The sequence below is a fragment of the Pipistrellus hanaki genome, assembly GCF_964339955.1.
Source record: "Pipistrellus hanaki genome assembly, chromosome: 11".
Classification (NCBI taxonomy): domain Eukaryota; kingdom Metazoa; phylum Chordata; class Mammalia; order Chiroptera; family Vespertilionidae; genus Pipistrellus; species Pipistrellus hanaki.
This window is the reverse complement of record NC_140513.1, coordinates 30,215,805-30,238,593: the sequence shown is the minus strand read 5'-3', so window position 1 is coordinate 30,238,593 and position 22,789 is coordinate 30,215,805. Positions and strand designations below refer to the sequence as shown.

The 22,789-nt window shown below is 43.5% G+C and overlaps 2 protein-coding genes across 9 annotated transcripts in view; one reads left to right on the top strand and one right to left on the bottom strand.

The window, feature by feature from the left end:
• The window catches only part of UBQLN1 (ubiquilin 1), a 74,576-nt gene that overhangs the window by 15,547 nt on the left and 36,240 nt on the right, over positions 1–22,789 (bottom strand). For 2 of the 5 annotated variants that reach the window (XM_084899388.1, XM_084899390.1), the window contains one exon: positions 19,424–21,399. The exons of 1 other annotated variant lie outside the window; for it this stretch is intronic. In XM_084899388.1, the coding sequence (XP_084755514.1) occupies positions 21,247–21,399 (153 nt within the window). In that variant the 3' untranslated portion in view covers positions 19,424–21,246. Of the gene's footprint in view, positions 1–19,423; positions 21,400–22,789 lie in introns of those variants that run through there. 2 more of the 5 variants (XM_084899389.1, XM_084899391.1) reach the window with 1 other exon arrangement.
• IDNK (IDNK gluconokinase) lies at positions 1,242–21,114 on the top strand. Of its 4 annotated transcripts, none has more exons than XM_084899399.1 (5): positions 1,242–1,335; positions 4,179–4,209; positions 4,568–4,654; positions 11,278–11,321; positions 13,164–21,114. In XM_084899399.1, exons 1-5 carry the CDS (start codon positions 1,271–1,273, stop codon positions 13,507–13,509), a joined length of 573 nt encoding a protein of 190 aa, XP_084755525.1. In that variant the 5' UTR covers positions 1,242–1,270; the 3' UTR covers positions 13,510–21,114. The 4 variants fall into 4 exon arrangements, with proteins under 4 accessions (XP_084755525.1, XP_084755527.1, XP_084755526.1 ...); XM_084899400.1 differs by lacking the exon at positions 1,242–1,335 and adding an exon at positions 2,082–2,213; XM_084899402.1 differs by lacking the exon at positions 1,242–1,335 and adding an exon at positions 2,147–2,213 and having other exon boundaries at positions 4,572–4,654.

Sequence of the window (22,789 nt, the reverse complement as noted above, 5' to 3'; positions counted from 1 at the left end):
AAGCAGAGTAAGAAGAAATCTTGGGGTCACATGTGTCTAAGTAAAAAGACCTTGCCGAGGAGGGTCCGTGTCACCGAAAGCAGCTCCAGATAAGCTTGAGACCTGGCCTCAGGGTGTGGGAGGGGTGAAGACACAGAAAGCACTCTGCCCTCCGGGAGGAGCTGTCACCAGCTGTGCAGGAAGCCCTTTCCTCCTCCGCACCAGGGAAGACTCAGCCAGCTGAGGCGACAGGCAGGTCACTGAGCACACGGGGAGTCTTCCCGCCGAGTAGTCCCTGTCCCCCTCAAAAACACCTCCACTCCGTGTTGGTTATGGTTTCTCTCTCTGCACCCCGCGGTGTCGGAACCACTTCCTAGAATTGTAACGAGCTGCCAGGATTAATGTTCTCCCCCTCCCAAGAAAAAAAAATGACAGTGTGCGTACTTGACACGTGTGTGATGGACCCCGTGACTGAAAAACATGGAAAGGGCTCGGTGTCATTCCTGATGGGTGATGGGATGCGTGCTGTTTTTCATGCCACAGTTTGTGAATTGTAATTTCGGTTTCCTATTTAATTGTCGTAACCGGACAGAAATGAAAAAAAAAAAAAAATTTCAATAAAAAATACAAATGTTTAAGCAACTATAATAAAATAAAATAACATAAAAGAAAAAAGAAAAAATAAATTAACATGTCAAGGAACTGGGTGGTGTTGTTAAAGGGTACAAACTTGCAACTGGCAGATAAACAGATCCTGAAGCTCTCATGCACAGCATAGTGATTATAGACAATCATACTGGATTATAAACTTCACAGTTGCTAAGAGACTAGATCTTAACTGTTGTCACCCCAAATAAAGGTGATAATTATATGTGCTAGAGATGTTAGCTAACATTGTGGCAATTTTATATCTATATATCTATCTATATCTATCTATATATAGAGATAGATATAGATAGATATATAGATATAAAATCTATATCTATATGTATCGATATCTATATCTATACATAGATATATAGATATATAGATATTCAACATGTTGTAAACCTTAAACCTCCAGTTATATGTCAATTATATCTCAATAAAAAGAAAATAATATTTTGTCAGACATTTATAGATAACAAAATACTTTCACATCTGCAACCTATTGTGTGTTGGCTCCGGAAGCACTTGTCTGGGCCTCCTCAGCAGTGGACACACTGATAGAAACCAGTTTCACGGGCTTGCAAAGCCAGGAACCCCACCCTTTGCCACATTGGTTCTGTGAGGAATTCGAACACTACTAGGCATGCTCAGAATTTCACACAGGGGCAGAGGAAAACAAGCTGCCAGAACGGACCTGAGGGGGTTGAGGTGAGAAATAACGAAAGAAAATTGCTTTCTGCTTGCAGCTTGCTCAGTCCAGCTCATCCAGCTCATACCAGTTCCACTAGGGGTCAGGCTTTACCCGAAATGCAAGCCACTCCTGCCAGCGAGGTACCGGAGGCGAGCTCTCCCCTCTCTCCCTCCCCCACTTCCTGCCTTCATTCCTCTCACAGGAAGACATGACACTAAGCCACCAACCTTTGCCGACAAACAATTAACGAGCATACGAGGAACCGGCTGTCCGTGGCTATATTTTCTATAGATGATGAACTACCTCCTGGGGAATACTTTGCATGCACGATGCTCAGGCCAGCTGCTGCCTTGAACCCATGAAACCCGTTTCCCACAGCCCTTCTGGGCGACTTGTCTCTGGAGCCTGGCGCAGAGCTGCTCGCCTGTGTTCGAGTCCAAGGCAACGAGGTGCACAGGCAGGGACGGCGTCGGTCCTACTGGAGCTAGACCCACGCACCCGTGCAGTCACCGGTTGGTTCCTCCAGGGGACCCACCGGTTTCGAACCCGCAACTTTACCTTGCCACCCAACCAGAGCCACAGCAACATTTTAAATAAAACCAGAGCTATGTCCAGGTGTTGTTGGAGCCGGAGAGCCTTGCTTTGGAGGGCACGGGAGGGAGGAGGCTCTGGGCTTCTCACCCCCAGACCCCCCTCCTCCATCTCCCTCCCCCGGCCTCCACCCCGCTCCTCGCAGACCGGGGTCTGCCGGGCCGGGAGACCGGGTGCGGCGACCGGAACGCCGGTCCCCACCGCGCGCTGCTCCGCCCCGGCGGCCCGGGAGGCGGGCGGAGCCAGGAGGGGCCATGGCGGCGGTGCCCGCGCTGCTGGTCATGGGCGTGAGCGGGTCGGGAAAGTAGGTCCCGGAGGACAGGGGCGCGGCGGGGGGATAGGGGGGACGGCCGGGATGGGGGGCTCCGCTGCGGGGGCCGGGGGCGACCGGAGACCCCGGGGGTCCCCCTGCGCTTTGCAGGAAACCGAGGCCGGGCACCTGCTCCCTCTCCCCGCCCTCCAGCCCGCGGGCGCCGGGCGCGCCACCGCCGCCGAGACCCGGGGTCTCCTTAGGGTCTCCCCGTGAGTACGAGGCCCTACGAGAGCCTTTCGGAGAGGCGGCTGCTGGGGCGCCTGGAGCGCTCGCGTTCAGGGGGTTTGGGGTGGGCGGGGTGTCGGAGCAGGTGGGGGTGCAGAGCCCGAGGCGCGGGGGCAGACCTGGTGCCAGGCTCCTGCGGACCTCAGTGGGGCTGGGCAGCGCGCAGGGCCCTCCTGCGAGGCCCTGGGCTTTCTGGTTCGATTTTGGAGCTTGGCTTTTAGCGTGTGCCGTCTGTGATTAGTGTTCATCAGCCAAAGCTGGAAGTTACTGTTGGGGGGTGGGGGGGGTGGGGCGTTTGGCTTCTTAATTAGACCAACATCTGTGCCAGGACTGCCCCCTGCCCCGCGGTCAGGGGTCTAGTACGTATAGCTCTTTCCTGCTCCAGGTAGGTAGGTTTTGCTTTCCAACATTATCCTGGCATGTGGAGCCTCAGATCTTGAGAAATTAAAATAATTTGGGGAACCTTAATGGAAATGGAAGTAAAATTGTTGTATGAGTAGAAGAAGTTGGGAAGGTAAGACTGGGAGCCCCAGGTCTTGGTTCTTGCTTGTGTGAGCTTGGGCAGTGCCCTTCTCTGCCTTGGACCTGATTAGGGAGTCTTAACCAGATGATTTTTTTTTTTTTTAAAGAAGTAAGGAACTGCTTTTTATTTTTTTTATTTTTTATATTTTATTGATTTTGTTCAGATAGGAAGGGAGAGAGATAGTTAGAAACATCGATGAGAGAGTCATTGATCAGCTGCCTCTTGCACACCCCCTACTGGGGATATGCCCGCAACCAAGGTACATGTCCTTGACCGGAATCGAACCCGGGACCTTTCAGTCCCCAAGCCGACGCTTTATCCACTGAGCCAAACCGGTTTCGGCTTAACCAGATGATTTATATAGTTATAGATATGGTTATGAGAGCCATGCACTCGGTGAATATTTATCGAGCTCGGTCCTTACTCTGTGTCACTGACAGTGACCAGGACAGATAAAACCTGTGCCCTGTACCTTCTAGTGTGGGAGACAGGCAGTACGTTAAAAAACAGTGTGCCGGGTGGTGTAGGTGCTCTCTAGGAAAACACAGGAGGGCACGTGGAACAAGTGCCGGGGAGAATGGTCTAGGAAGGTCCCTCAGAGGAAGTGGCATTTGACCAGAACCCACAAGAAGCGAGGGAGTGAGCCACACTGGTAGCTGGAGAAAGGGCGTTATGGGCAGAGGGGGTGGCAAGTGCCAAGCCCCTGCGGCTGGGTGTCTGTGAGACCAGCAAGGAAGCCGCGGTGGGAGGTGAGGTCAGGAAGCAATGCAGACGGAGAGAAGCAGTCAGATGCCGGAGTATTTTGAAGGAAGAGACAACGAGACATGTGGATGGGATGGATGTAGGGCATGAGAGAGGGAGGGAGGAGTTGAGGTTGATTTCGAGGCCTAATTGATCTCATTATTCAGTATTTTTCTCAAAAATAAACATCTATAGAACAAACAGGGTTGAAAAACCTTCAGGAGCTTAATGAGACCTTACATCCTGCTTTTTGGGTGGAGGGATTAGTGGTAACTGGGTGATTATTTCATTTAAATTCCCGGGGAAAACGAAAGTCGGGCCCTAGACTTCAGGGGCAAGAGCACAGCTCTCTGCTTCCATGTCAGTCACTGGTGTTTCAGTGCTAACGGGGCAGCCATCCGTGGACGGAGGAAGGCACAGTAGGTTGGGAAATAGCAGTCATTTGAACACCTGTGTCCTTTCCACAGGTCAACCGTGGGCGCCCTGCTGGCTTCTGAGGTAACCTGTTCCATTGCCTCCCAATTACAAGACCTACTGGGTGTCTGCTTGCTTCTCTCCCTTCCCCACCCCTCCTTCTGGCCTGTAGTGGTTTGTAGAACTCACCGCAGCGCCTGCACAGAGCTTGTGAAAACCCCTGGAGCAATTTTCTCCCCCCCCCCCCCCACCTTGGTGATTATGAATAGTGACGAGTGAAAAAAGCAGCTGCGGTGCCCAGGAGCGGGGACCTGAAAGTGGCACTCCAGACCTCCTCCCTCCTGCTCCCCAGTGCTCCCTGCAGCTGCTGCCAGAGAAGAGGGTGGCAGGGTGGGCCACGCTGCCTGCCACACACCCCCTTTCTTTCCCTTTGTTCTTAAAGCTAGGATGGAAGTTCTATGATGCCGATGACTACCACCCAGAGGAGAATCGAGCGAAGATGGGGAAAGGGATTCCACTGGATGACCAGGTAACATTCGCGGCTTCCACCAAAAGGGGCAGCGCAGGCTGAGGTCTCAGCAGTGCGTGGTACAGTTCAGTTCCTGAGTTATGACGTGACTCATGGCCAGTGCTCCACACAGTGGGGCCTCCGCGTATGTTAGCTTTGGCCCTGAATCTCTCTCAAGTCAGCCTCAGGAGTTGCGCCCACTGTGTCCCCCCACTTGGGCAGGGTCTGCCAGAACACTTTGTGGCGTAATTTCAACGAGCAGAATATAATCCCGGAAAGGGCCTCCTACGTAGGGAAGTTCATCTTCCCTTCCAAGGTCCTATCAGCCTGCCACCATCATGAGACTCTGGTATCCACCCCAGGCCAGTGATCTTTGCAAATTTACATCTGGCCCTTGAGAAGTTTCCCACCAATCTCAGGATCAAGACCAAACACCTAAACTCCTAAACATGCGTGGTTAGGCCGAAATGACCTTGACCCACTCCACACTCTTTAGTTGCCATGTACCCTTCACACACTCTGCGGCCACCACCCCCCAACCCCACCCCGGAGCCACTGTGGCCCCTTTCAGCTCCTCCTGCCATGCTTCTTCCCAGGTCCCACTGCCTAGAATGTACTTCCTTCCCCTCCCACCAAGTTAACCCTGCGCATCCTTCACATCTCAGCTCCGGTGCCACTTCTCCAAGAAACCCCTCCCTGACCTACTTAAGTAACACCTCACGTAATAAACTCTCTCAGCAACATATCCCTTATTGCCCATGTCCCAGCTGCAACTTGGCATTTGAGGGGTGTGAGTATGATTCACCTCCAAAGGGCAGGGACTGGCCATTTCTCTTCTATTGTATATACCCAGGGCCTGACACATAGTAGGTGTCAGAGAATAGTTGTGGCGTATTTGTGACTGAATGAACGAGAGAAGGAATGAATGAATAGCACTTCATTCCCGTATGCACCATCATGAGACCATTGCCTAGGAGTCTCTCTCAAGCCTGACTTACAAACTGTGGATTTGTTGGCTTAACGAGCTGTAGCCCGGGAGCCACTGTGATGTCAGGGTCAAGGTCCAGGTCCACAGTGCAGGGGCCCCGGCCAGGCACACATACCAAGTGTGTCCAAAGGACAGAATGGAACTGGCCAAACGCCCGCACTGCAGTTTTCACTTTCTGTGAACTTGCCTCACGCTCAGCTCTGCCCCAATCTCTCTCTTCCCTTTGTCCTGCCTTGAAGGACTGAGTCACTATTAATAGGTCTAATTCTGGAGCATTCTAAGGGTGCACTTCTTTTTGCTTCAGGGAATGCAGTCTGAGTCTGCAATGATTCAAGACTTGAACCATCAAAATTAAGTTCACATTTAGCCGAAACGGGTTTGGCTCAGTGGATAGGGCATCAGCCTGTGGAATGAAAGGTCCCAGGTTCGATTCCGGTCAAGGGCATGTACTTTGGTTGCAGGCACATCCCCAGTAGGAGTTGTGCCTGAGGCAGCTGATTGATGTTTCTCTTTCATCGATGTTTCTAACTATCTCTCTCCCTTCCTCTCTGTAAAAAATCAATAAAAATATATTTTTTAAAAAATTAAGTTCACATTTAACTTTAGAAGCTAGGAGGAGTGAACCAGAAGAGAGAGAGAGCAGTAATTTAAACATAATACTGATAATGTGCTAGAGATAAATGTAGATAACCAGCTCTACCTCTACACTTGTGTGACCTTTGGCAAATGGGTTAGAGACCGTACCATTTCATTGGGTTCTTGGGAGGATGAAGTGAGATAATAAAATAAAATAAACTATGTCCAGAGAAATACCCAAAGCCTTCAATGAATATCATACTAATTATTATTGTTGCTAATGTCACGTTTATATAGATATGCATATGTAATGAAAACTATTTCTATAGTGTGTAAGATGTGCCTGTGCCAGTGTTACATTTCTCCTTGGTGAGTTGCAAATAAGAGTTAGGTTAGCCCAACCGGCGTGGCTCAGTGGTTGAGCATTGATCTATGAACCAGGAGGTTATGGTTCGATTCCCAGTCAGGGCACATGTTCAGGTTGCGGCTCAATCCCCAGTGTGAGGTGTGCAGGAGGGAGGCAGCCAATCAGTGACTCTCTCTGATCATTGATGTTCCTATCTCTCTAGCCCTCTCCCTTCCTCTCTGGAAGCAATAAAAATATATTTGGGGGGGAGGGGGGAGAGGGGAAAATGAGTTAAGTTAAAGAACAAAGCAAAGCAACCCAAAAGGATGGATTTGAAATGGCATTTAAACATCCTTCCTCTGTTCAGAAGTGAGGCTTGTTAAGTGGGCAGTATGACTGGGGTGAGGGAAGTAGGATTCAGAAAAGGAATTAACTATACCACAGACAAGGTTATCTTTATTGGAAGAAATGCAACAAGTTCCTAAATGTATTCAGGAGAAACTTAGCCTGACTTAGGAGAGATGCAAAACGGGGGAAGGGGCAAAACAGCAGGTGGTTTACATTCTTTCTTTAAAACAGGGGTCTTCAAACTACGGCCCGCGGGCCACATGCAGCCCGCAGAGGAGTCTGATCCGGCCCGCCAGGTTTTTTGGGCAGTGAGCGCAGCCGAGGTGTTACAGTAGGAATTAGTAGTTCATATAGTCCGGCCCTCCAGCTCTCTGAGGGACCGTGATCTGGCCCCCACTTTAAAAAGTTTGAGGACCCCTGCTTTAAAAAAATATATATATATAAAATTTTATTTTTTTAATATTTTATTGATTTTTACAGAGAGGAAGGGAGAGAGATAGAGAGCCAGAAATGTTGATGAGAGAGAAACACCGACCAGCCGCCTCCTGCATACCCCCTACCGGGGATGTGCCCGCAACCAATGCACATGTCCTTGACTGGAATCGAACCCGGGACCTTTCAGCCCGCAGACCGACGCTCTACCACTGAGCCAAACCAGCTTTGGCTATATTATTAATTTTAGAGATGAAGGGAGAGGGAGATAGAGAGATAGAAACATCAGTGAATGAGAGGGTATCATTGGCTGGCTGCCTCCCGCACGCCCCCTACTAGGGATTGAGCCCACAACCTGGGCATGTGCCCTTGGCTGGAATCAGTCCACAAGCTGATGCTTTATCCATTGAGCCAAACCAGCTAGGGCTGGTTTACATTCTTGACAAGGGCCCAGCAAGTCCAAGAGGGAAGCTGTGGGTCAGGCTGGGCTGGCACAGTCACACCTCCTGGTCACCCCAGCTACCAGCCCTGCCCTGAAATACTGTGATGAGGATCAAGTACAGTCCTAGGCAGTGGTGGGGGTTCTGTCTGTGGAAGGGTTTTGGGAGGGTTTGGAGAGGGCTTTGTTTTCATCAGATCCCTGAAACCACAGCCCAATATCCTTCTCTGTCCTCATGATGTTCTAACTTAACTCTCCGTAGGACACTCATGGTGCCCACTACCTCTAAGCACTGGGCCACACCGCTCCCCTTCTCAACCTCGCATGTAGGGACTATCAGGAATGAGATGACCTTAAACATCAGGTCCAGCAGCAGATTCTCACAGATCTCTAAAATGGTCAGAAAATGTAAATAAATAAAACTGAAAAATAAAAATTAATATTCATAAGTAATTTGCAAATTAAAAATGTGAAATATGTAGACATGTACAAAAAAAAGTGCTGTCAACCAAAACTTATGGGATGCAGTTGAAACATAGGAAGATAGTTACAGTCTCTGAAGACATTTTTAGAAAAATAACAGGAATCTATAATAATGAAAGTGTAATATGCTAATTAGACTGGGCACCCTTCCAGGTGACCTTCTGGGCAAAGCTGGGGCTGCGAGGGAAGCCTGGGTCCTGGTGCCTGCCAACATCTGGAAGGGAGCCCAGGTTCCGGGTGCCAGAGAGGGAAGCCAGAGCCGACAGCTGGGGGAATGAAGGCCTATGCCTGCAGGAATTTCATGAACTGGGCCTCTAGTGAAAAATAATGGGCTAAGTGTTCAAGTAGGAAAAAAGCCAATAAACTGATAGAATGTAATAAAAAAATGAATGCTAAAATTAACGAAGTATAGCCGAGACCGGTTTGGCTCAATGGATAGAGCGTCGGCTTGGGGACTGAAGGGACCCGGGTTCGATTCCGGTCAAGGGCACGTACCTTGGTTGCGGGCATATCCCCAGTAGGGGGTGTGCAAGAGGCAGCTGATCGATGACTCTCTCTCATCGATGTTTCTGGCTTTCTATCTCTCTCCCTTCCTCTCTGTACAAAATCAATAAAATATATTAAAAAAATAAAAAAAATAAAAAAATAAAAAAAAATAAATAAATAAAATTAACGAAGTATAAAACATTAGTATTAGCAAAACTAATTGACAAAATAAGTAGACAAATTTCTGGCAAGCCTGATCAGGATGTTTGGTGGGGGGGGACACAATTAAGATTAGGAATGACATCAGTAGATGAAAAAAAAAAAGCTGTAGTACATTTACACAATGACAAACTGCAGCTGTGAAAAAGGAGATCTTACCCTTTGCAACAGCATAGATAGACCTGGAGATTATTATGCTAAGCAAAATAAGCCAGTCAGAGAAAGACAAATATCACATGACCTCACTTAAATGTGGAATCTAATGAACAAACTGACGAACAAAACAGGTCCAGAGGCCTGGATGCATGCAACAGACTGACAGATCTCAGAGGGGAGAGGGAGAGACTGACCAAAGAACATATATGCATAGCCCACAGACATACAATAGTGTGGGGAAAACCTGGGTGGAGTGGAAGCCGGGTGGAGGGAGGCAAAGGGGATGGAAAATGGGGAACACCTGTAATACTGTCAACAATAAATAATTTTTTATTTTTTTTTTAATATTTGCCTCTTTTTTTTTGAATATTTTATTAATTTTGTACAGAGAGGAAGGGAGAGAGATAGAGAGCTAGAAACATCGATGAGAGAGAGTCATCGATCAGCTGCCTCTTGCACACCCCCTACCGGGGATATGCCCGCAACCAAGGTACATGCCCTTGACCGGAATCGAACCCGGGACCCTTCAGTCCCCAAGCCGACGCTCTATCCATTGAGCCAAACTGGTCTCGGCAATAAATAATTTTTTAAAAATAGATTAGCCCGAGACCGGTTTGGCTCAATGGATAGAGCGTTGGCTTGGGGACTGAAGGGTCCCGGGTTCGATTCCGGTCAAGGGCATGTACCTTGGTTGCGGGCAGATCCCCGGTAGGGGGTGTGCAAGAGGCAGCTGATCGATGACTCTCTCTCATCGATGTTTCTAGCTCTCTATCTCTCTCCCTTCCTCTCTGTACAAAATCAATAAAATATATTAAAATAAATAAATAAATAAATAAATAAATAGATTAGGAATGAAAAGGAAGTCATGAATAACCTTACACCAGTAAACCTGAAGACATATAAAAGGGGACAATTCCATAGAAAAACAGAAATGACTATGGGACAATGGGCTGGGATGGTAGAGGGCGCTCAGGGGTACACAGTCCGCTTCCTCCCTCTCCCCCCAAATGAAAACATGACCTGCAGAGGCTGCATTTGGCTTGAGAATCAGAAGTACCAGAACTCTGTCTATAGGTGTCATCTCTTCCTGCTGCTCCCTTATGAGGGCACTAATCCTCCATGACCTCATCTAAACCCAATGACCTGCCAACACAGTCACATTGGGGGTTAGGGTTTCAACATACTCATTTTGAGGGAGATAAACATTCACTCCATAATAATAATAATAATATATGGTATGCAATATACAAAAACAGAATAAGAGGGAAAGCTACTCATTGTATGAGGATAGTATAAGCTGTATACCAACATCTAATATGGACTGTACAAGAAAAAAAATGCAGGCCAGTCTCCATTATATAAATGTAAAAATCCTGAATAAAATAAGAAAAAGCAAGGACTTTTAAAGAATGTATCATGTTACAGAAACACATCAAAATCATAAAGGATGGGAGCACAGGTGGGAATATAATTGTACATAATATAAAACAAGATTGGGTTGAAGATTGTTGAAGCTGGGTTATGAGTACATAGAAGTTTGTTTTCTATGATTTTGTCTGCTTTTGTACAGACTTAAAATTCCCATAATAAAACGTGGCTGTTGTCTTTTAATGTATTGTGGCCAATCAGCATTTACCCCGGGAAGGAAGAGAAAGCTTGTCTCAGGAGGATTTCTTTGTGAAACACTGTAGGGTGTCCTCAGTAAACCTCTTGTCTTTGGAAAAATACAAATTTCTCACAATGATTTTATCTGGCAGGAGTTCTCTTTCAGGAGTGTTTGAAGAACAGTAACAAAGGGTCGCTGACAGAAGGGTTTCTATGAATATCTTCTCTCCCTGCATTGGAGACCAGAGGCACCATTATGCAGTACAATCACAGGAGACATATAATAGAAACAGGGAAAACATATACAACAGGGAGATTCGATGGGGAAGATGTAGACTGGTCTTTTAGGGCAACTTTTAGGATTGTGAAAAGAGCCCCTGGCCTGAACCAGGAAAATGTTTCTGGGCTTAACTGCCTAGTGACTTATCCCTAGGCCTGGCATATGGGCTACTTCTCAAAACCACGAAGGTCTCTCTGGACCTCAACAGTAAGGGATAAAACTAACCATGTTTCTGAACAAACAAGCAATACCTGGAAAAGTCACTCTGTGTCTGCTCTAATTTCAGGACAGGATTCCATGGCTTTGCACCTTGCATGACATTTTACTCAGGTAAGAGCATCAGGCCTTGGCACACCAGGGAGTCAAGAAGGCCCATCAGGAAGTACAGGGTAAAATATATAGTCCTGACATTGCAACTGACTGATGATAAAAGATCCCAGGAATGGAATGTGTTTCCATCAAATAGCCAACAATGATTTTAAGCAGCCACAGGCATCGTTTAGCTGGGTTCTCGACACAAACCTAGACAGCTCCACAATTACCAGCTAGGATCAGCCACTTGGCTTCTATGAGCCTGTTTCTTCATGTGAAAGGGGGTTACATAGTTCCTAGTCACAGATTACTGTGAGGAATTAGCAAGATGAGGCATGAGTAGCACCTAGAACAGTATCAGTATAAAAGTAGCACCTAGAACAGTATCAATTAAAAATGACAGCAGCTGAGACCGGTTTGGCTCCGTGGATAGAGCGTCGGTCTGCGACTGAGAGGTCCGGGTTCGATTCCGGTCAAGGACATGTACCTTGGTTGCGGGCACATCCCCAGTAGGGGGGTGTGCAAGAGGCAACTGATCGATGACTCTCTCTCATCGATGTTTCTCTCTCTCTGTCCCTCTCTTTTCCTCTCTGTAAAAAATCAATAAAATCTATATTTAAAAAAAAAAAATTAAAATGACAGCAGGCTGCGCCTGAGCCACAGGCTACAGTCACGGCAGCTGAGACCCGGCACCTTGGTCAACTTCTTCCCACGGTTCCATGGGCAGGCCCTCTGAGTAGCCCCATTTAACAGACGATGAATCGGTGGTCAGGGAGGTACACACCTTGCCCAAGATGATTCAGATCACTAGTTGAAGATCTCTACTCCAAAGCCAGGACTACCTGAATCTTAACTGCTGCTTTATAGCACCTTCCACTGGCAGGTAGTACTGGACTCGGCCTAGAATGAACACCTGGTATTTTATTTTTATTTTTTATTTATTTTTTTTTTTTTTATTTTTTATTTATTTATTTATTTATTTTTTAATTTTTTACATATTTTCTTGATTTTTTTTTATTGCCCCCCTCCCTCCCTCCCACACATCCCCTCCCTCCCCATAGTTTTATGTCCATTGGTTGTACTTATATGCATTTATACAAGTCCTTCGGTTGATCTATTATCTCCCCCTGATATCCCTACCCTCCCCACTGTAATTTGACAGTCTGCCTGTTGCTTTACTTTCTCTATATCTGTCTCTTGGTTCATCAGTTTATAAAGATCTTTATCATCCACCAATGTGTGAGGTCATGTGGTGTTTCTCTTTCGTTGATTGGCTTATTTCACTCAGCATGATGTTCTCCAATTCCATCCAGGTTGCTGCAAATGATGAGAATTCCTTCTTCTTTATGGCAGCATAGTATTCCATTGTGTAGATGTACCATAGTTTTTGGATCCAATCATCTGCTGACGGGCACCTAGGCTGTTTCCAAATTCTGGCTATTGTAGATTGTGCTGCTATGAACATAGGGGTGCATATATCCTTTCTGATTGGTGTTTCTAGTTTCTTGGGATATATTCCTAGAAGTGGGATTACTGGGTCAAATGGGAGTTCCATTTTCAGTTTTTTGAGGAAACTCCACACTGTTCTCCACAGTGGTTGCACCAGTCTGCATTCCCACCAGCAGTGCACGAGGGTTCCTTTTTCTCCGCAACCTCGCCAACACTTGTCGTTTGTTGATTTGTTGATGTTGGCCATTCTGACAGGTGTGAGATGGTACCGCATTGTTGTTTTGATTTGCACCTCTCGGATAATTAGTGACTTTGAGCATGTTTTCATAACACCTGGTATTTTAAATGTCTTCATTCTGTAACACTTCCGCCTCCTCCGCTGCCTTTTTTTTTTTTTTTTTTTTTTAACAGAGATGTAACCTCAGGACAGTATGTGGTCCTAGCCTGCTCAGCTCTGAAGAAAGTGTACAGAGACATCTTAATACGAGGAAAGAATGGCGTACCTCCGAAGAGTGACGCGCCCAGGAAGGAAGGAAAGCCAGCTGAGGTGCAGCTCCTCGTGGTCTACCTGAGTGGGTCATTTGAGGTCATCTTTGGACGCTTACTCAAAAGGAAAGGACATTTTATGCCCTCCGAGTTATTGCAGTCTCAGTTCGATACTCTGGAACCCCCCTCAGATCCAGAAAATTTCATCCAAATCAGTGTGGACAAAAGTCTTCCAGAGATAATTGCCATAATTATGGAAGCTCTCAAATGAAACCAAGTCACCTCCTATCAGTGGTCCAGACGAGAACGAGGCATAAATTTCTATCCTATCCCTGACCACGTTAAAGCATCCATGTTGGTACTGTGCTCTAAATTCCAGTTAGTGTGAACAAACCACGATGTGTTGAAATATACTTGTTTGGATGTGATTTTAAGAATCTGTGGTCTTCTTGTCGTCATGCTCTGCACAATGGAGAAGAGGGGAGGGGGCTTGGAAAGTTAAACTTCCACTGAAATTGAAATTCATGTGGATCCAATTAAATGATTAGAAGATATTGTATAATCAGTGCTGAAATCATTACCTTATTGAGAAGATTCTTGATCAGATAAGATTCCAACGAATAAGTGAAGCTTGGCTATCCTTGGCATCCCTTAGAATTGGCCTTGGGAGCATAAATGTGTTCAAAATCAATCACTCACTAGCAAGTCATTTTACACCACACACCTTCGAATCCTCTGCCTTTCAGGATAAGTAAATAAAAAGCACTAGTTCACGGATATAAAAAACAGCAAAGGCCCTAGCTGTTTTGGCTCAGTGGATAAGAGTGTCGGCCTGCAGACCAAAGGGTCCCAGGTTCGATTCCAGTCAAGAGCACATACCTTGATTACAGGCTCCTTCCTAGCTCTGGTTGGGGAACATGCAGGTGGCAATCGATGTTTCTCTCATAGTGATATTTTTCTGACTTTCCCTCTCTCTTACACTCTCTCTAAAAAAAAAAAACTCAATGGAAAAATAACCTTGGGTTGAGAATTTTTAAAAATGATAATTTTAAAAATAAAAGAATAAACAAAAAGTCTAAAAACTGCAAAGATGGCCCTGGACCATATGCTCAGTGGTTAGAGCACTGGCCCATACACAGAAGGGTGATGGGTTCAATTCCCAGTCAAGGGCATGCGGCACATTCTTGGGTTGCAGGTTCGATCTGGCCCCAGTTGGGGCATGTGCTGGAGGCAACCCATCGATGCGTGTGTCTCACACTGATATTTCTCACTCTAAAAAAATCAATAAAAATATCCTTGGGTGAAGTGTAACAACAACAACAAAAACTGCAAAGATGGAATTTGAGCGAATGAACCATGGGACATGCTGACCCAGTCCTCTGTCCCCATTTTACCAAGGCTAGACTAGTATAGACATTATATATTGAAGCCCTTTGCTTATTACAAGCTACTCTCCCTTTTTTGTTCTTTAGCGTTAAGGAGTCATATTTATTATTTCCCTAGGTAAGCTTTATTAAAGGGGACATGCAAAAAATAGTTGTTTTGAAAAAGGCATTGAGTCTGATCCGGTGGAGGAGTACTATTGCTCTACTGTTCCCAAGCCTGGCCACAGGGAGGCCAAGATGTGAGCAAGTACTGCCCTCTGGTGGCCCCAGAGAGTGCAGCAAGCACAAACTGCTCTCCCAGTCCTGAGAACCCCTCTAGCAGCCAAGGGTCATGTAGGTTCAAGGGTGGTGGAATGCTGCTCCCCACCAGCCCTGACCACACCCCTGCCCAGCATCTCTGAACTGGGAAGAGATAGGTGAGAACTGTTTGAATGGTTCAAAGTAAATGCCAATAAAAGATTTTCTCAACCCTGCAACCACCACTTACCACCATCTCTAACAGGACTCTCCACCCTGCCCCCCTCCACTGGAAGAAGTTCGGGTTGAACCTTTCCTCTCCTATAAAATGGGGACACTGTTCATTCCATAAGGTTGTGAGAACTGAGATAAGGCATGCAAAATGCTGAAACCTGACACTGCTCAACCAACATTGGTTCTTGTTATTTGTCATCCCCTGGGGTCTGAGAGAGGGTGTCCTATGGCCACACTCCCACTCCTGTTATTCTGACTGTGTGGGAGCTCATGAACCTCTTTGAAGTATCTGAATCTTGAGTCTTCCTTCTTAGCTCCTGACAGGGTCTCCTTCCATCCTCCCCAACTCTTGACCAAGTCAAATCAGATGTTATAGCAGCATTATTCACAATATCCAAATGATTAAATGTCCAACATCAGATTAATGAATAAAATGCAACACCATCCATACAATAGAGTATTACTCAGCCATTAAAGGGAATGAAGTATTAACCCGTGTCAACATGGATGAAACTTGAAATCATGCTAAGTGAAGGAAGCCACACACAAAAGGCCATATACTATATAATTCCACTTATATGTAATATCCAGAAGGTATAAATCCACAGTCAGAAGCAGATTAGTGGTTAGCAGGGGCTGGGGCAAGAGGGTAATGTTGAGTGATTAAGTGGTTTCCCTTCTGGGTGATGAAGTTCTGGAGGATTTTGATGATTGTACATTGTGAATGTACTTTAAAATAGTCACAAAAGTAAGTTCTGTTACATTTATATTAGCAAAAAAGAGAAACGTTAAGAGCTGAGCCTATCTCGCTAACCTTACCACCATATGCTAGGACAGCAGGCGAGATGCATGCTACCTTTTGGAGAGACTACTACTACTATGTGGAATAGAAGTGGTGATAGTGAGCATCTGTATCTTGTTCCTGATCTTAGAGAAAAGCTTTTGGCTTTAACATTTTGGCCCAGATCAATCTCTGTTGTGGGAGACTGTACTACACATTGTAGAATGTTTAACAACATTCTTGGCATCTATTCACTAGATGCCAATAGCAGCCCCAATCAAAAATGTGTCTCCAGATATTGCCAGAAGCCCCCTGGGGGGCAAAAATGCTTCTGGTTAATAACTATTGATTTTGTTTTTTGGCTTTAACTACCAGCTATATACACAGGCAACTACTTGTCTATAGCCTGAACCTCTCCGCCAATCGTCATCTTCTCTGCACTTATATGCATACCAAGTACATCCCACTTAATAAGTCAAAACTACTGATTTATACTCCTCCCTGTATGTGCCCTTCTACCTTGTTTGTCTTGCTTGATAACTGATACCTCTCCTGCTCTTAACTTCACACTTTGATCCATCAGAAAATTGTACAGGCTTTGCCTTCAAAACATATCCCAAGTCTGACTTCTTTCCACTACCAACCTAAGCCCATACAAGCTCTCAACAAGAGTATTACCTCTTAAAAGTCTCTCTGCTTCCACCCTGGCAGCCCTACAAGTCCAACATTGTTAGAAATGTAAATCCTACTAATTAGTAAATCAAAAACTCTGATGGGACACAAAGAATGGGTATTAAGTCCTCCACATCAAACACCTAAGCCACTCCCCTGCCCTCATCTCTCCAATTATATTCCCTAAACCATTTTCTTCCTAGCTTACCTTGCATTCACACCAAACTTCCTGCATTCTAGACACACTCAGGACAATCACATAACAGGGCCTTTTCATCAGTGGTACCTCTTCCCTGGAAAATTATTTACCCTCTCAGATATTCTTTTAAGTCTCTAAGTGTCACCTTCTCACTGAGGCCTTCGCTATATAAAGAGCACCTTCTTCCTAAACCAGCCTCCTTTATTACTCTTAATTTTTCACCAAATCACTTGTCATTATCTAACAGAGCATATGTTTTTATTGTCTACCTCCCTACATTCAACTATGTACACTCCATATGGACAGAACTTTATTTTATTTGTTGCTCTACTTTCAGCAACTAGAAAAGAATCTGGTACTCAATAGGTTGGTAGCAGTGGTAGTAGAAAGAAGTCAGAGTTGGGATATGTTTTGTTGAAGGCAAAGCCTGTACGATTTACTGATGGATAAAAGTGTGTTGTTGCCCAGCTGGGTGTGGCTCAGCAGTTAGCATCAATCCAGGAACCAAGAGGTCACAGGTTCAAATCCCGATCAGGGCCTATGCCCAGGTTGCAGGTACGATCCCCTATGGGGGGGGTGCAGGAAGCAGCCAATCAATGATTCTCTCTCATCATTTATGTTTCTTTCCCTCTCTCCCTCTCCCTTCCTCTCTTTGAAATCAATTAAAAAATATATATTTAAAAAATAAAAATGTTAACTTTTTCAGGGAATGGTTGCTTATGATTGATTAGAGGAAAAATACAATATTATTTAAGTAACTGACAAGAAAATTCAGCAGAAAACAGAGCCTACCCAAACTGTAAGGTGAATGAAAAAGGCAAAATGCAGCATTTGGGAGTAAAGGCTAAGTAATTCACAGTAAATAAATCGCTGGTTAGCAAAGTTTAGGAAGACTTCAGAACTGAGCCTAGAAGGAATGTAAGCTTTATGTAAGCTGAAGACATGAAATTCCAGAGAAGAGAATACCATGTGTAGTAACAGGGAAGTAGAAGAGATCTGCTAAGTATAATTTTCCCAAAGTGTGTTCATTGGAAATATCATTACCTTGAAGAATAGTTAAGTGAAAGGATGGGAAAAGATAAGGCTGGATCAAATAACTTTAAACAGGTTTCTTTAATGTAAGACTTGTTGATTTAACATGTGTAATATTAACCTCTAAGAGAAAAATATAGTACAGTATGTTTTCCAGCCTTAATCACTCCACCTTTTTTGTTTTGGTCAAATACACAGACCTGTGGCCTAGCTTCACTTTTATCTCTAACTAGAGGCCCTGTGCATGAATTTGTGCAAGGCTGGGGTCAAGCCAGCCTGCCCCAATCAGGACTGATCAGGAGGAGGGGCCACGGGCAGTTGGCCGCTGGTTCCATCCCCTGGTAGAACTCCTGGTCAAATTCCTAGTTGAAGGGACAATTTGCATATTAGCCTATTATTATATATGGATTATTATATAGAATGTTAGTGATATTTTTATCTTTACTATTTTGCTATAATTTGCCTATTAAGTTAACATAGTAAAAATGTCCTCCCCAATCAAAAGACCCCTCTTGCCGAAACCAATTTGGCTCAGTGGATAGAGCGTCGGCTTGCGGACTGAAGGGTCCCGGGTTCGATTCCGGTCAAAGGCATGTACCTGGGTTGTGGGCACACCCCCAATGGGAGGTGTGCAAGAGGCAGCTGATTGATGATTCTCTCTCATCGATTTTTCTAACTCTCTATCCCTCTCCTTTCCTCTGTAAAAAATCAATAAAAATATATTTTTTTAAAAAAGACCCCTCTTATTATTATACTATATTTAAGCCAAGTCAAACACTAATTCTGAAAACAGGCCAGCTGAAGATTAGCACAAATATTCCAATTGGGAAATAAAATCCTGAAATGTTATTTTCATCACTCCATTCTCTCTTTTTTAATATATTTTTATTGATTTCAGAGAGGAAGAGAGGAGAGAAAGAAACATCAATGATAAGAGAAAACAATTTATTGACTATCTCCAGCATGTTCCACACTGTGGACCAAGACCACAATCAGGCCTGTGCCCTGACCAAGAATCGAGCCATGACCTCCTGTGCATAGGTTGACACTCATCCATTGAGCCACGCCAGCCAGGCTCACCACTCCATTCTTCATTCAATTTGTAATAATCCAATATGAGAACAACTTAAGCCTACAGTATTTTAAGGGTTGTTTTTTTTTAATGCTTTAAGCCTTTATGTGGGAGGCAATCAATTCATATCTCTCTCTCACATTGGTGTTTCTCTCTGTCTTAACCCCCTCCCTTCCACTCTAAAAAAAAAAAAAAAAAAAAAATTAATGGAAAAAATATCCTCAGGGAGGATTAACAACCACCAAAGAAACAAGCAAAATCATACCACTGCAGCAGCTAAAAGGTACTGGAGAGATCACCAGTCCACATAGGCCCCATCGCCATTTTTATAACAAAGAAATCATGATGCCTTTAATCAGTCAATAATCGGGTACCAAATAAAGCAGCAGCGTCCAGGTCACCTAACATTCCAGTACAGTATATGGACATGTTTTAACTAAAGAAACTTTAAAAATTAATAAAGAATGATCTAAAACATTATGAAATCTGAGGTAAATCGAGTCTTTAAAATACATAGTCAAAGAAAGAAAACACATTTTTTTTTTCTACAAAAGAGGCAAGACAAACCAAGTGTAAAAGCTAGAGATTTATTATTTTATGATTAATAACTGTCAAACTGGTTATGACACTATCCCACTCTGTATACCACCATTTGCCAGTACAAGTTTTTAAACCAGAATGAGGCATAAGGCAGAGAGAGCAAAGACACATGAGTAATCCTAAACAACTTCCTCTGGCCATGCCTCCCACCCTGACCTTCATACAAGTTTTCCTCCTGGGGAAAGTGTCAGAACAGTGCATGGCTGGTGGGCAACCTGACCTCTTGACCCTTTTTAAAAGCAAGCAACTTACAGAAGTAATGCAATTCAACTCGTATTTCCTTTGATTTTATTGGTCTGAACTCATTTTAGGTAACTTTAACATTTTAATTTCCTGTACATGAGACTATAATGACCTAAGAGAATACTGAACCAGAGTCAGCCAAATATATTACTGACCCAAAGTTATGTTTAATTGGTCCTAAAGGAATGTACCACACCAACAATTTGAGTTAGGCAAACAGAACTTCTCTGAGGAGGAAAGAAAAAGGCTATAGAACAGCCAAATGTACTCAACATTGTTAAAACGGCTCTTGTTTATCACCCCTGAATGATACCTGTTTACTACATTATATGCACAGAAATCCTAACAGAACCTTGGTTACCAGTATTATTTAGGCTGGCCCACTCCAGGATAGATCCCACCCCCTCCCCCAAGTTCCCCTCTCTCTGAGGCTCTGAAAAGCACAATATTTACCTATTTCTTAATAAACTACCGAAACACTTCAGAAACAAGTAGCTCACAAATCATTTTAAATTCATGTATTGCCTGTGCATGAGAAATCTGATAAACCCAAAAGATAGATCTATTTTTATATGGCGATTAAAAATAACTGAAACATCAAGACACTTTCAGTGAAAGCAACATTTCAATTACAAACTGTAATGCCTGTTAAACTATCTATGGGAGAAGCTGAAAAGTCCTAGGCAAATGCACTTTTGAGTTATTATTACAGTGCTCCTTCAGTCTGCACAAAAATGAAGGTAATTTACAATTAATCAGTGAATGTTGAGACAATGTTACATTATGTTGTCTGTACAATTAAATGTCCTTAAAGAGATAACCAGAATCAGCTTTTCTACTAAGTAAGTCAACAAACCTAACTGGCACTTTTACTGAAAGATGTTTATCAAAGATGCTGTAAGATTCTACACAATTAGAAAATACTTAACTTGAAAGTATTTCCTTATCTTTACTTTTTTAGTTACAAGTGATTTTGCTCAAGGTAATCTACTGCTGTATGTTTCTAGAAATGCATTCCCAAATGTGCATAATATATTGTATACAAATAAAGTAAAACTATCAGTAGTGTAAATCTTACAGCATTTTGTTTGCAAAAATACATGCCAAAGTCACAATAAGCAATATTGTAACCACAAATTATAGAGTGCAAATGATTTGCTTCTTTTAATGCTTTTATTCTACATAAATTACTACCATAGGCTAATGTTTAAAAAGCAAATAAATTGGACAGATGCAGGACAAAAATCTGTTCACCCACTACAAAAGGTGATGTTTGTTTGTTTTTAAATTACAATAAATGCGGAAGTGTTTGATGCATGCAGTAGCCTTAAATGAAAAAGCATTGATTCCCATTGTTCCACAAGGAAAAAAAAACAACACACAGAGAAACCCACATTATCTTACTGTACTCCACCTTAAAATGCATCATATTGGGTTTGTTTATAACAGCACAGAATTTCAAAAGTCAAAATGAAATAAAGCAGGTATTTTAAAGATTTAAGAGCCGTTATCAAAAATAAATTACATTTTTTTTTCAAGATACAGAAATGCTGCTATGATGGCTGGGAGCCCAGTAATCTTTCAATAGCTGCATTGATATCACCTCCTGTTGCTATCAGAGCTTGCAAGTTTGCTTCACGGTTCAAAAACCCCATTGCACTGAGTTGTTCCAGTTGTTGCTGAAATCTGACTTCTGGACTCTGTAGCTGACAAGGAAAAAAAAATTAACCAAAAGCCTGAGCTACAAAAGCACTGGGCTCTCTTGAAACATGTTCAACATATTTAAAAGGCCACTAGCACTTTATTTTGCTAATTTATACCTAAACAATCATGTAAAATAGATCACATACGTAAAATTTTTTTTAATAAACCTCAACCATAATTTTACATATATTTAAGAAGCTCATAAATAGAAATCTAATATGCAAGTAGCATAGAATTAGATTATTTATTTTGTAGCTATTGACCAACTGGGTAATTATCATTATTATTTTTAAAAATATATTTTATTGATTTTTAACAGAGAGAAAGGGAGAGAGATAGAGAGCTAGAAACGTCGATGAGAGAGAAACATCGCCCAGCTGCCTCTTGCACAACCCCTACCGGAGATGTACATGCTCTTGACCGGAATCGAACCTGGGACCCTTCAGTCCGCAGACCAAAGCTCTACCACTGAGCCAAACCGGCTTCGGCCAACTGGGTAATTATAAAAGCCATGTCTTTCTATATAAAATTCTGAAATCCTAATGAGCTTATTTCTGTACTAGCCAAAGTCTTCAGAAAAAGAGTTCCAGTTTCAGGCCCATAGATTATATTTCTGACAATTCAGCTGTGTCATATCTTTCTTCAGAAATGAGGTTAAGACAAAAATACATAAATGATTAATCAACCCTGGCCAACCTGATAATGGGGAAGCCTATAGATTATTCAACTTATATAATAACTCTCTCCAACAGCTAAAACCTTTTTTTCTTATTAAGTTCATGAATTTTTACTGAGCCAGAGCTATGCAAGATACTGAGGATACAAATACTTGTGTTAGATAAAATCCTGCCAAGTTTATTGTATTTAATAAAACTTGAAAATCAGAAAGCATGCTATATTTTTGCCAGGCAGAAGTTTGGAGGCAACCTACCATGCCAGATTTGAACTATAATCATCTTTGTTAAGCCAATAAATACTTCCAGATACAAGAACATTATTACAAGCCCAAATTTTTTAGCCATATTTGTGAGGTATATTCATGTAACACCAACTTACTAGAGGAGGTAGTACCCTGTTTCCCCGAAAATAAGACAGTGTCTTATATTAATTTTTTTCCCAAAGTTGCGCTAGGTCTTATTTTCAGGGGATGTCATCTTTCTATGCGCTAGGTCTTATTTTTGGGGAAACACGGTAGTGAGGTAGGATGCTTTTTAATTTTTTTTAATTTTTTCAATTGCAGTGGACATACAATATTAGTTTCAGGTGTACACTCCAGTGATCAGACATAATAAAACTTAAATGATCATTCTGGAAAATCTCACACCCATCTGACACCATATATAGTTATTCCCTATGCTGTACTTTACACCCCTATGACTACACTATAACTAG

Coding starts and splice junctions, on each gene's coding strand:
- IDNK (XM_084899399.1), top strand. CDS start 1,271: ATGCTCAGAATTTCACACAGGGGCAGAGGAAAACAAGCTGCCAGAACG. Junction 1,336..4,178: donor ACGGACCTGAGGGGGTTGAG/GTGAGAAATAAC, acceptor TCCTTTCCACAG/GTCAACCGTGGGCGCCCTGC. Junction 4,655..11,277: donor GGATTCCACTGGATGACCAG/GTAACATTCGCG, acceptor CTCTAATTTCAG/GACAGGATTCCATGGCTTTG.